This window comes from Falco naumanni, chromosome 5 (genome assembly GCF_017639655.2).
Source record: "Falco naumanni isolate bFalNau1 chromosome 5, bFalNau1.pat, whole genome shotgun sequence".
Lineage (NCBI taxonomy): Eukaryota > Metazoa > Chordata > Aves > Falconiformes > Falconidae > Falco > Falco naumanni.
In genome coordinates, this window is record NC_054058.1 from 83259462 (window position 1) to 83274017 (window position 14556).

A 14556-nucleotide genomic window follows, 5' to 3' on the forward strand; every position below is an offset into this window, starting at 1 on the left:
TGTAGCTTTCCAGTGAAATATAAGAAAAAGGAATATCCTATATAAACAGTTTTAATGATTTTTTTAATGTGAGAGTATAATCATGATTTAAATATAAATTACATATTTATGAAAACAGGTTCTTAAATCTACTCTCAATTCTTTTACTACACATTTTAAAAAGTAATGAGTAAAACCAGAGCAATTTTTTTTTTAAGAAAAAAATTGTATTTTAAGTTTTCTGGCTATTAACCTTGCTTAACCCATAGAATATTTTTTTTTTTCACATAAAGCCTGTTGTGGTTAAGCTGAGTTTGGATCTAAATTTATACCTCAGCTTTTACAAATATTTCAGGTTAATTACTATGGAACGAATGAAGAATGACACTTTAATTAGTAATGCTTCTTTTGGCAATTAGGATTCTCTTGGCTTCTCTTACCAATTAAAGTGACAGTGGCATATCATTAAGGTTTTCAAGATTCCCCATGCCTCCTCGGAAGCAATTACTGTGGGAAGCCACTGAAAATCAGGCTCATAGCTATAATCTGTTCTCTAAGGATCTAGCAGCAGGATAAACACTTTTGCTTCTTCCTTCCATAGTAATTTTGCATTAACCCATCATCATTATTCAATCAATCATTTATGTAACTTCAATGTGTCATTTTTCATGAAGTTCAATTTTCATTTTTTAAAAGTAACTGATTACAGTCAAATGATTTTTCAAAAGTGTGTAACATTAAAATCATTTAAAGGAAGACAGTTAACACATTAGCACTTTTCTCCACGGCAGAATGTTAGCATTCATTTAGTACAATGAAATACTAGCATTTAGCACAATTTAAATTACCATAACAGAAAATATTGTTATGAGACACCTTGGAATAATAATAGCAAGGCATCCATACATCACTAAAAGTGAATTAAGAATCAAGCCATTCTATCATGCTGCTTATAATGTACACAGGAAATTTTTATGTTGGTGTATACAAGCATATGTTACCTTATGAGGGTAAAAATGAGGACACGTTCGTCAGAATTTAGCAAGAAATACAAGATAATTATAGCTACATGAATGATACTTTTCTAAACAGAAAAATTACACTGCAGCTATTGGATCCAAATTTAAAAAATTTTTACTAATTGTGGGCCAAAATTTGACCGGTATTTCTGCTCAACTGTAAAGTCACTGCTGCAGTTTTCAAATTTTGTGTTAATTTCTCAGTAATCTCATCCCATGTGTCAGAAGTTCTTGAAACGCTTGGGTTTACTCTGGGCTGGGATTTATGAGTCGTTGTCTTGCAGAAAGGGATACCCACACACTTGTCTTCAGAGTTTTGGATCTTTGGAGTCAGCAACTGTCTGAGAGTTACTGTTGAAAAGAAAGACAATATCCTCTTCTAAGTTTTAGTAAAAAGTTCTTGTAGTTTCAAAAGAAGCATGTTAACTTTAGGCAGCAGGAAGAGTAGTTAAGTTACCAATCAGCAATGCCAGTCCTTTCCCGTTCAAGGTATTCATCAATCACATTTCATGAAATATTCTGAAGATGCAGCCAGGATATTTTTCAAAGTAGTTTCTGACATAACCGTCTGCAGAGTAATTCACTGAGTATCGAAAATACGCTCTACACATAACAGTATACGGTGCTGGATGTTGTATAACATTTTGGCACACCTTGATGTAAAGAGAAGAGCAGATATTCCTGAATATGGAGTGGTATTAGCTGTCGCTGTATACTGTTGTGGCTCACATTTTTTACTGAAACCACTTTTTTCTTCAACAGTCAACTGTGTGTGAAATCCAACCAAAGCCCATTTCATCAGCTACACAGCACATCTGCCATAAGTGGTGTTTAAAGAACTGCCATGGACACAGTTTGCTTCAGCACTGCAGAACTAGCTACAGCAACCGCGCTTGTCTTCATCAGTCCCAAGATTCTGGATTGACACGTTAGGTCTAGGTTGAATATGGATTGGAAAATGAACCTTTGCAGTTCACACCTCTTCTGTCTTTGAAGCCAATGAAACAACTGAAACTCTGATGCTTCTTTATGCCTTCCTCTCACAGACGACAATGAAATATTTTGCCCAGTGTCTCAAAGGTCATCTGTATATGGCAAGCAAATAGGAGGTTACATTGTCCACGCTTTGAGTCTGAGCACGAGCCAACTCTAACTCAAAAGTGTTGTGGTCATGTTGGCAACCCCAACAGTTCTGCCGTGTAGGTGCTGACATGGCATTATCAGGTTTTGGTCAGGGTGGAGAGCTGGCTAAGTATCATCTCCCTCCCTCTCCCTCTCTTTCTCTCACTGCTAAGTTCCATGACCTCCTCAAATGGCCATATCTGAAATACTTTGTTAACAGACTAAAAAGAAACTTCTAACTCACTTTTGCTTCATAAGTAGTTTCTTTACTAGAGAATTCCCTTTAGATAAGTCTGCTTTTGTTCATCTTCCGTATTACTGACAACGCCGTTAGCTTATAAGGAACTCTGGAAAAGAGTTCATCTGCAGGGGCAGATGAGAATGAGATTCTTAGGACAACTTGGGCATTAATTTTGAGACCAGCTACACTCAGCAAACATTGTCCCACTTGCCAGTAAATGTGAGAGACAAGAAAAGCTGTGCACACTATAAAATCATACCTAGAGGGAGCAGACCCAGCTGACTTGAATACACACTTGCTTCCTGCGATAGGATCCTCTTGCAGCAGACTGCTGCATCCCACGGTGTCTCAACATGTTATAACAAGATTTCACAAGGTAACAACTGAGAAAGCCTCAGGAAAGAGGAGCATTTTTGGCTATATCGTTACTGAATCAAGACTCGAGGCGCTCCTCATGGCAGGCACCCTTTACCTACATATGAGGAATAAGTGGCAGAAGATTGTCTCCTCACCAATGGCAGAACGTTTAATAACTTCCCATTTGTATATGGATTACAGGTCATCTCAAAATACTGGAAGGCCTGATGCAAATGACAGAAATGACAGTGGGAACGCACTGTCAGGCATTTGTAGAAAGATTTACCTCCTAAATGTATCTGAGACTAATTAGGAGTAATTGTAATAGAAATGACAAAGAACACTGGTAGAATCCACTCATTATTTCTTACGAGTAACTCTACTGTTCCTCCAACAGGATAAGAAAATTCTTTGAACAAAACCGTAGCTGTTAAAAATACAAATCAAGCATGTCTGCTGTCCAGTAGGGCCAGCTCTGTGTGTCTGAGGACATCACAAACCCTAAACTACCACCACTGCAAATATAATATCGTCACAGGAATTAACTGAAATAACATTTAGTTCAAATAAAATATCTATTTAATTTCATTCATCTTCGTAAGAGTATACACACAGACACTATTTTATCTATCAAGATCAGTATTTATAACTAGTAAGAAAAATAAGAAATATCAGTAGAAGCGAAGATATTTCTCCTAACTCATGGTTACCAGCAGTGAAATTGTCTTACTATCTATCAATCAAAGTGGCCTGAGTTTCATTTAAAATAAAAGGAGACGTCGCTTTTAAAAATCACTTAAGCAGCTATGCATAGTTTATCTGTGACCTGAATTTAGATTTGAGAAACTGTGAATCAGGCAGAAGAAAAAAGATGACGTGACTGAAGCCCGCATTTTGCTCTGGTAATTCATCTTTCCAAAGCTTTGCTGTTTGGTGATTAGGCATTTATTTTAATTTAGTAGACAGTCTATACTTCTTCTGAATGCAGTATATAGAAAGGATTCCAAACTATTTGATGTTATGCACAGTTTGTATAATTCGAACAAACTCAAAAGCTTCTTTCATCTGCCTTTCCTTATGCTTCCCACTCTTGATGTTCACAAACTGAAAACTAAGCCTTCCACCAAAGGACAGCGAGAACCCTGTTCTTTGAAGCAGCAGCTGAAGCCAGTGCTCTGGTACCCCCTTTTTTTAAGCTAGAAGACAAAGTGCAATAGCAAGAAGCGGAAAGCTAGATGGTGCTAATACACTGACTTTATGGTTACAACTAGACGTATCGTGCACACATAGACAAATCAAATGTTACAAAGAGATACAGAAGAGTTTATGTATGTAGATGAAGAAATGCTATAGTTAGGTAAGTATCTACTTAACGTTTGGTTCAGGCAATGGTGTTGTGTTGAGAAGAAATGAAAAAGAGCAACAGGAATCTCTCCAGTAGCCCCCTCTCGTAAGAGAAAAACGTTACTGTCTTCACCAATGAGAAAAGTATTTTCAGTAATGGTTGAAAAGTAATGCAGAAAGTTTTTGCATGGAAAATAATACTAATTGAAGATGTCTATGCTACATATTATCATATCATAACAAGTATTAGTAAGGATTTTCTAGGATGTTGGATACATACATGCTTCTAACACTTTTCTTCACTTTGACGCAACTGCATATCGACTTGTTCTAAAACAAACTAAACCTGACATTTTAGCTTAGCAAAAATTTGTTTCTTTTCCTTCTGTTTAGTGTTGGTAAAACAAATGATTTAGAATTATTCTGACGTGTATCTGCATTTTGGCTCAGGGAAATGTCTGAAACCTGTTTCCAATTCATTATATGCAACACAAAGGCCTGCCTGTGACAGGGAGCATTCGGTACTTGCTAAGAGAAGCGTGGTTGTATTCCTCACATCTTACTTTATCTGTAAAAGTAACCCAGAACTGAAATAGAGCCGTTTCAATGCGGTCATCTTGTACATTTCTCTGAAATGATGATACCGGGAGCAGATCTTGTCTTCAGATTAGCCTTCAGACTACACATCTTGAAGTTATAAAGCTCATTCCGTTTCTCCTCCTGCCCTTCTTTGCTAGGTGATCATGGACAAGCAGCATGTAAGAGCCGACACCACCATTGCTCTGGCTAACTTCAGTGCTTCTGTGCCTCTTCTTACCTGACTTATCAACTCTCTAGTAGCTACGGCTGCAGTTTATCCAGGTGAGTCACACACTGCAGTCCTACCCACTGAGAAGCCAACAAACCCCAGTGCGACCCTCAGCTCTGTCACCAAACTGCCTGTGACCTTGGGTGATCTCTGTTCGTTCCTGTGCTTCATTTCACTCACCTGTAAAGCAGGTAATTACACTTGCCTTCCTCTCCAACGAACTCTTTTATCAATGGGTGACAAGTGCCATAAAAATGAGAGAGGAAAATTACTTATCCTCTAGTTCTGCATCTTGGAAGACTGCTAACCACGCATTCATCTCACAGACTTTTTCTTTAGCTCTAAAACTACAGCAGCAGCAGGAAAAATGTGATGCTTCAGCCACATACAGGAACCCATAGCTACATTCGTTGTTTATCAATATTCTTCTAAGAATATTTCAGTCAATTCCAAGTGCACAAGAGAAAAAACTTTTAAAAGTTAGCAAATTCATGGTGATCTTCACATTCTGACTATGTAATAATAATAATAATAATAAAAGTTGTGAGAGAAAACTGATTTCACACAGATTCCTCACAATTTCAGAGTACAAGTTTGAAAATTCAACAAAATAATTGCTTTAAAGATGAGACACAGGGAGAAAATCTGGGCATGTACATACTCATGTGCTTGTAGAATGTATATTCCAAACATTAAAGTTTAAGAAATTAAAGGTATAACATTTCTATATGCAACAAGCCATAGCACAAACCAGAACAGAACTTAAAAAGAATGAATTTTGGCTTTCAAATCTTGGAAAAAGTTCTGGAAAAGAGCAAAGCTTTACTTTGGAAGTCAAACCCAAATAATACCACATTGAAATATCGTTCTGTTCAGGCTGTTCAATTTGTAAGAATTTCATTTTATATTATTATTTATTTTCCTTTTTTTTTTTTTTTTTTTTTTTTTGGTATGACCATTAAGCATTGCTAATCCTTTTAAAGCAAAGTACTTGAAAAACTCAGTATTCCTTTCTTATTTCTAAAGTGGAAGCAACAGAATAATACCCTTTAGTAACCACTAGGTTATGCTAACAGACAACTTAACTGACACAATAATGTGCTTCTAAAAATAATGCCTGCTTTAAGTGCACATAGATGTGCAAAGGCACATTAAAAAAGACCCCACGCGTTAGAAAAGGTATTTACCATAACCCACGTAACTTGAGTGGATTAGCCTATCCTGCTTGGGTTTTCAACCCTAATTTAATTATGGGTTAAGGACAGCCAAGGAAGCTTTCCTGAAGCAAACAGTTTGCACCTCCCTAAGGCTGCTGTTCTAACTCGACAGAAATAAACATGCTTTTAGCATTTTATAAAGGAAGTTTTTAGGTCAAATTTTGCTTATTTCCTCAGATTATTTGTTTCAGATTCAAGATTGCAACAGAAGAAATTGATTAAAATGTTAAAAACCCTCCTGGATAAAAACCCCTATGGATATTGGCTTTACTGCCTTAACAAAGAAGATTAAAAAAATATCTCGTATGTGCTTTGCATTTTAGACAAGGAAAAGGTTAACATATTCCAAGAGAAGACAACAAATACGTTACAAATTATGAGAAAAGCATCTGAATTATTATGAATTGCCAGTAATTGAAACTGTTCTACAAATTCCCATTAACAAGTGATGTTTACCTTGTCGTTACTCAGAACTTTCAGTTGTCCATGCTTCCCATTGTAATCTATTGACAAGTTTTAAATAGAATGGGATGGTTATATATCCTTTGGGTTATTTCATACTTTGAGAGCCTTTCATGCCAGGGCTTTTTAAAAATGTCTAAAATAAGTAATAGGTTTACACCTACTGTAAGATGTATATGAGTATTCCTTATTTTTTAAGCATATAACAGAATGCATAGGAAAATCTCAGAGTGTCTCCTTGATCAAGTGTTTTTTTTAAAAAATCACATTAGTGGAGTGAAACCAGATTAGCTGAATGAATGTGTCCACATAAGCACTAATGTAAAAGTAATGTGGTTAGCAAAGCTACCTCCTTCCCCAGAGGTACAAATGAACTGCAAATGAGATTCACAGTAGTGTTGAGTCATAAGGATTTTTATTTCTGGCTCTTAGAGAGGTTACAATTTATAATGAAACACCCCCTCCCCAAGTTTATAATTTTATTTGAAATACGATTATTTGTTATGACTGTGGAAACCAAAAGAGAGAACATGATCTGAAGATACTGCAGTCCAGAACACTATTTGTGAATTAAAAATCTCAGTTTAAGTACAAGACAGTATAATTTGTAAAAATGAACACTCCTGAAGCATAAATGCGAGGCAGGTTTTGAAGTCTTTCAGCATATCCCCCTGCGTCAGTAAGTAACGTCAGTCTTAAACAGAAGAAACTTTTATGAAGGAGTAAAATTGCAAACCCACCATTAACTTGGGCCTGTGTGTTTGGCTGACCCTGTAGAATCTGAAATATTTGAGCATAGTTCCTGTATCTGAAAAAACAGTCTCTTGTTCTCGTTATTATCATTTTAAATCATGCTAGATCGTTAATCTAATAAAACCTCTCCTTCTGCAATTGTCTGTAGGGGAAAATTTTAATTCAACTTTGAATAAATTTTGAGATTCTCAGCTGAAAGGCATTACCTAATGCCAACATATTGCCTTCTTTTCCTATGAGACAAATACGAATCTTGCACGTTAGCTTGTTAACTCAGACTGACATAGAAAATGTAAGTTGTCTAGTTCAAAGATCAGGCAAAGATTAAGCATGCGATGTTTCTGAAAAGAAGAATTAGAACTTAACTGGCATAATCACACTAACTACATTGGAAGTCTGTTATCAAGGTTGTAAAATTCAACTTGTTAACATGATGAAACTCCAGCAGTAAGGATGAATACATTCTTTTGTCCTTTCATTTCCCCTCCTTTTGTGCTCTATATGGCACTGTGCTTAAATATCTGGCCACATACTAAAAATAAAATATGAAATAATAAAATAAATAAAATATAATAAACAAAAACCTCCCAGCCCTTTTCACTGTTCAGGATAGGAGCAGCTGCTATCCAGGTCTTCAACACTGTTTGCTCCTACAGTGTGTTTCATTGCAAGTTATACGAACAGTGCTTTATAGAGAGAACAGAGTTTGCTTTTCTACCTCGTGCAGGTTCACCAGGGAGCTGCAGAGCCTGGCACTGTAATAACGCTGCCCAGCAGAGCACAAGCCTTTGGCCATGCCCTGAGTGAGAGAACTGACCATGCCTCACTTTCCCCAGCTCGGGAGGTGTGTAGAAACCTTTGCCACCAGTTGCTTCCTGAGATCTACCTTCAAAGGCGTACAGCAGCGGGGGGTGGTATTATTCTCCCTTGATAACAGGGGTACTGAAGCACTAAAAAATTTAGGCTTCAGGTATTAAGATCTAACTTTTACGATATTTGGACTCTTAACAGCACCATGTATATTTACAGCCCAGTTTCCACGAATTTCAGCTCATAGCTGTTCATGTTGGGTGCCTCTATGCAATCAGACTCCAGTTTATCAAACTGGGCACAGGAAATAAATAACAGACCACCGGCTACTACAGGTGAAAACGTTTCAGTCTCTTACAGGCAGGTCCTTCCGTGTAGAACAAATGGAGACAAAAGCCAGTATCTTCCAGGCATCAATAACGCCCCACAACATATTCCTCTGCCTTCTTGTAACACTGTCTATCACCCACTGCATGTTTCCAGCCTCCTCACAAATGAGGATTTATCTGACAACACAGTATTAGTTTAGAACCAGAATACCTTTAATCTCTGTGGTGAAGCAAGTGGGAATCCCTCTCAGAAAAATAGCAAATAGCCACTTAATACTCAAACGCACCCACGAAGTCAAGAGAAGGCTGCGGAGAGTGCCTGGATGGCTTTTCACAACATCGATGGTTCCTGACTGTACACCTCAATGATTCTTCTAGCACGTGTTTTTTTCTCCCCAAACAAATACCCTCTTCCTTCCTGTCGCTGCAACTCCAGTGCCATCATACAGTATTTCATCAACCTCTTCAATGGTTATTGGAAGAATTATTAACCTTTTATTTCATTTCACATGTATTTATGGTGGAGGACTCCACACAGCCCTTCCCCGGTGCCCTAACTTTTCATGACAAATGTGTAGGTAATGATCATTATGGCTAATGGCTATAAAGACAGGGAAATGACGACTGACCTTGAGCATGTTTGGTGGGAAGAACAACAGTATTTGCCTGGAGAATAGTGACAGCAGTGACCCTGAAGTAAAATGAAGAAGTAAACAACGGTGCCAGAAGATGAGGATTCGAGATTCATGTGAGAAAGTAACCAGCAGCAGCAGATGAAAGCGATAATGATTGTATTAAATTATTGAAAGTAATATTTGATTGTGCATATCCATTTATTGCTTAGACAAGAAGACTAGTGATGTAAACCAGTACAGAAAAGTAAACTGGAGGTTAGGAAGACCCTCTAAAGACCCCAGAAGAACATTTCCCAGCTAAGAAAGCCTCTGGGTAAAGCAGGAGCCCGAGGGGAGGCAGCATTGGAGCCTTGTCCTTGTTGCTGGACTCCGGTCAAAATAATTTGCATGCTATACCCTAACTGGGGTTGCAGACAGCAACATTACCAGTGAACTGATATAAAAATAAGGACTTCTCCCAGTCACCTGTTGGGATAGGTGCATGGGAGCACAACATCCCTGATGCAGCTCTAGTGTGGAGCACGCACCTGAGCCAGGTCATGTGCTAGTTAGGTGCATCTGTTGTGTATTATTAATTACCGATGTTGTTCAAGTCATCCCATCCCCATGGCTGCCTTTTGACAAACCTCTGAAGAACGCAGGCAGATCCTGCCACCCCTGCAGCATTCGGTGCTTCAGCCGGCTGAGTACCTTCCAGCAGCAGGAGACTGAAACCATGGGAGGGGAGTGAATCTAGACAAGGGTGTGCCACAATTACCAAACCATTTCAGAGGTGTTTGATGAGTGGAAATGAATGGGGCAGGGCGTGGGGACTGACAGGAGAACATCATGCTTTAGTACAGACAAATACTTTTCTCTCCTCCCTGCATTGTCTCCACTCCAGCTTACTCACGTCAGCCTGGTCTTCCTGCTCTCTCCTGCCACATTATCCCATTTCTCTTATTAATGTATTTGCAACCCTACTTCTCAGTTTTCACATCTCAGTCCCAGTCTCCCAGCACAGTACCTCCGGTTCCCCTGTTGGCTCCATGACGGGTCTCCCCCTCTTTCCTTGCAGCTCCTAGTCACCAGCCACAGGTTTCCAGCCAGCAAATCTCATTGCTACAGTCCTGATCATTTGTGTCCAAGTTTACCAAAACCAAAATGAGGGCTGAGGTTGGAATTTTCAGCTGAATCAATTACTGCTTTGCCAAAATTTAAATGAGTTGTTTTTTTTTTTTTTTTTAAAACCCCACAGTATCAAATATAGGCAATTTTGGCAATTACTGGCTGTATACAATGAGCAGAATATTAACAGGAGATTATAAAGCAATCTAAATAGTATGGCCACTACATTAATTCTCCATTAACATGTTGAATATTCCTCTTTTTTACTTCTACTTAATTCAGAAGAAGATAGAAGGATGGAAAACAGTCCTGGTGATTGCTTTATAACAACAGATACAGCATTGCTTACTGTGTGCAACACTACCTCTTTTTGCAGTTGGGCTGAGGAATAGTGGTGGCAGTGGGCTAGAGGAGCTGTCTTTATGAATAGACTATTCCATATAGTTTCAGTGTTAGACAGAAAAAACATCCTTGAACTGGTAGTCATACACAAAATTCCTTTCAAGAGAAATACCATACAACAGACAGAAAGAAAAAGGGAGACTATGTTGCAAGTACCATCACATTTAGGTATGTAATTAACCCTATTTTAATGGAAAAATACGTTTCTCCTAAATATAAACTTTTTTTTTCCAAAGTGCTATTAACTGTAACATTCAAAACCAGTTTCTAGATGACACTGTACTCTTAGTTCTGCATTTCAGTTAGATCATCACCTGTTTTTACTCGTCACTGAACAACTGAAATGAATGTTATTCCTGATTATTCCAAGCTTTATGTATAAAGTGAGGATATAACACAATGCTGTACTATAGGAACTGTTGTACACATTTATAATATTTTACAAACTTAAGGTTTTTAGATACATATGATTAAACACACAGTGAGACAAAATAATAAAATACAGGCACCCAGGAAATAGCCACTTACCCACAGTGCTTCATGTGAGGTGGTTTATCCATTCTCACTGCCAGTTTAATTTTCAAATCACTGTCCTGGCTGTTTTTGGGAACTATCATTTTATGCAGATCAGGTGACTTTGGGCTATTGGATGTTGGATACAACACTACCTGCAAGTCATAAAATAAAAACTTCAATGGGTTGATGCAAAAAAAAATCTGGTAGTTTTTAATGGAAACTTCTAAGCAGTGAAGATTCTTGTGGCATCTCCTCCAGTCTGAAAGATGACTAAAAACAGTTTCAGAAATCTAATAAACAAGTTGACTCAATCTTATTGTAATAGATGAATTTCCAAGACAAACTCATCCATTTTTTACATTTTACTATTATGAGTTAATAAAATTTCCCTCCTCTGTTCATTCTGAATTAACAGTTTCAAACAAAAAGGAATAGTTGATACTTGAAAATGGTCATGTACAATCAAACAAGAACCTGTATTTTTACATTACTCGGTGTTCTGCTGGAAACATCCAATTGAAACAAGGTGCTGCAGCATCACCCCTCCAGCAGTGACATAGCTTGAGGGAAGAAAACCAAAACATGCTCTTTCTTACCAACCCCACTTCTTGATCAACAGCATTAATAAAAGCCAATTATAGTAAAAATCACAGAAATTGGGGATTTCAAAACATCTTTGCTGCAAATGGAGTATAATAAATGTAAGATACTGTATGCAGTTCACATGTGATATGACACAAACCTTTTGTTTAATTTACAGTGGTAGGCACATGAAAAGATACAAGATACAATGATTTTTCAATATTTAATTTTAAGAAAATTGCTATAAATTTCTTGAGAGTTTTACTAGGTAACCATTATTTTAGATTAATATAGTCAAAACCTGTTAAATATTTATTTATTTACCATCCAGAAAGTTACCCGTTTATAGACAGTACAATTAAATATTACTTCATGAAATTCTTATACACAGTCACACATTCAGCAGTTATATGCTGCTGAAACATGATTTCCTTTCATTGTTATTATAAGCATTACTTCTGAATCAATTTAGACTCTAAAATATTCTAAACGTGCTATCTGGGAGACTGTCATAACGTTTACTGTGTTCTGAATTACCACTATCATGAAGCAGTTTTTCAAAAGTAACCACACTCTATAAAGCAGAGTTCTTCATATTCTATTTCTTGAAAACAAAAATTAATCATAATGTTAACCATCAAGTTAATTTCTTATACATTGTACTTTTGCCTTGTGTCACGTCTATAAAACAATATATTCTCCTCTGCATTATTAGCAAAGTTAAATCAAGGATCTGAGTAAGAATCTCCAAGCGAGCATAAATCTAACAGATGTTATTAAGCCAAAAATATTACAATAGTGTCATTCAGATCTAATCATCTGAAAGATGACGTAAACTGAAGGCCTTGTTTCTCATCTCAGTATTTTGCAGAAACACATTCCTGCATCCTGTTAATATTAGGAGCTCTAGTGAAGCAGAGAAATATGATGCATCGCTCCTAATCAAGTGTGTAACCTTTATAACACCATTGGGAGAAATAACCTGTCAGATCCATTGAATACATTCAGTACCATTTGGAGGGGTAACAGAAGAATTGGTATATACTGGTTTTAATAAATCAGGAGGCTATTTTTCTTTTTCTTTTTGCAAATGCATAGCAAATACCATTTATAACAGAGCTTATTCCTTCTTTCCCAAGAAACAATCTGATTTTCATTTTGAGTAAAAGCCTTCCCATAAAAAAAAAAAAAACATTTAAAAGCATGAGTATGGCAACCTCTGGTGCATCAGACAGAAAAAAATATTTAGCTTGTTTATATTTTTCAATGCAAGAATATATAAACATAATTATTACTCATTTCTTGCATTTAATCACTTGGCATTCACATAGGACTGTAGGTGATGTTACAAATTTTTCCTTTTCTACAGGCTGCAGTTCCTGTTGTCCTGTAACAGCTTATTACAGCTCGTGTATCTCAAGTGACATCTTTCTCCTGTCAACTTCTTGAGTTTTTAGAATGCTGATGAAAATACAAGCAGATAAGTATATCATTAATTCAGTACTGACAATTCCTCTTCTGAATTTTTAAAGAGGTATTTTGGAGCTTTGTTTTCAAAGCTCACACAATGTGTAAGTATCTAGCAGAATATTTAAGTATGCACTGTGTTGTGTTTGTATTACACTTTGTCATGCCTTCCAGCTCTAAACAATGAGAGCTAAATGAGTTTTGTCGTCAAACTTTTTATCGTTACACATAAACACACGTACACACATGCATACAAAGCATTTGACAGGCATTATTACTTTCACAACTTTCATGCTAGAATTGCCCTTAAGGGCAATGCTAACCATTGTGCACCATATCATCGGGTGGCACAAACTGTGAGCTCTCACGAAATCACTGAAACCAAAATACTGGGCAAATGTTCCTTGATAGGAAAAGTAAAAAGTTGCTGAAATTTATATTAATAGCATTGTCTCCGCTATGGTGCACTGTACTGCAATGTCATTGCTATTGTCCATGGAGAAATTTTCTAGGCTATTCTGTCTCAGATTTCCTTTTAGCACTGCTTAAGGGATTTAATTCTTCTAGTGGTTTTTCTATAATCTACTTTAAGAAATAAAATGGTATCAACTCATATGTCTTCTCTGGGGGATATACTCTTCCACTATGCCTAAAACTGCTAAAATCTTCCACAAAATTCCTACTACAGCATACATTTATTAATTGATTTTTATTTTTTTGTTGTTTAATTTACCTTATCTTGTTCTTATACCTGTGAATATCACCATAGTAGATTATTCAGCAGCAGCACAGAGAACCGAGTTGTTAGTCTAGGCCAATGATTCCAATAAGTAAACTAACAGCTGATCTACATTAAAAACCGTAACGAACTATTAATGACCAGAATGCTACACAACAAACATAGCTGCTGTGCATTGCGTTGCTTCAGCTGACTTAATGCAAATTAATAGTATCAGAACAGTGTGAGTTGCAATAATTCAGTAAATTCAATCAACTTGCGATGATTAAAAATGCTTGACCATGTGGTCTGATGGTATGTGGTATTAGATTTCCTCAGACCAAACTGTAACTGAGAAAGTGGCAAGCTCACTTGATGCCTCTTCTCATTCAGATGTAAAATAAACAGAAATCTTTAATATTATAGAGCAACACATTTATGGATTCGTGCAAGATGATGTTCTCAAAACACAGTTTCCTAATTGTGAATGACTGAAAATGTTTCTCTCCTGGGCTTAAAATATGACAGGCTGAAAGACACAAAACTAATACCATTTGACAAATTAAGTACCCATCATTTCTTGTGATTCAGTTATGTATTTAAGTCTTCAGCTGGATCACAATAGAAGAAATTATTTGAAGCACACCTGAGCCAAAAGTCAATCCAGCCAAGCAATTACTAACTCTCC

General features: G+C 36.9%; 1 protein-coding gene across 1 annotated transcript in view; it reads right to left on the reverse strand.

Moving 5' to 3' along the window:
• CADPS2 (calcium dependent secretion activator 2) overlaps nt 1–14556 on the reverse strand; it is a 321648-nt gene that overhangs the window by 142246 nt on the left and 164846 nt on the right. The window contains exon 8 of the mRNA XM_040595763.1: nt 11114–11253. Coding sequence (XP_040451697.1) covers nt 11114–11253 — 140 coding nt within the window. The remainder of the gene's footprint in view (nt 1–11113; nt 11254–14556) is intronic.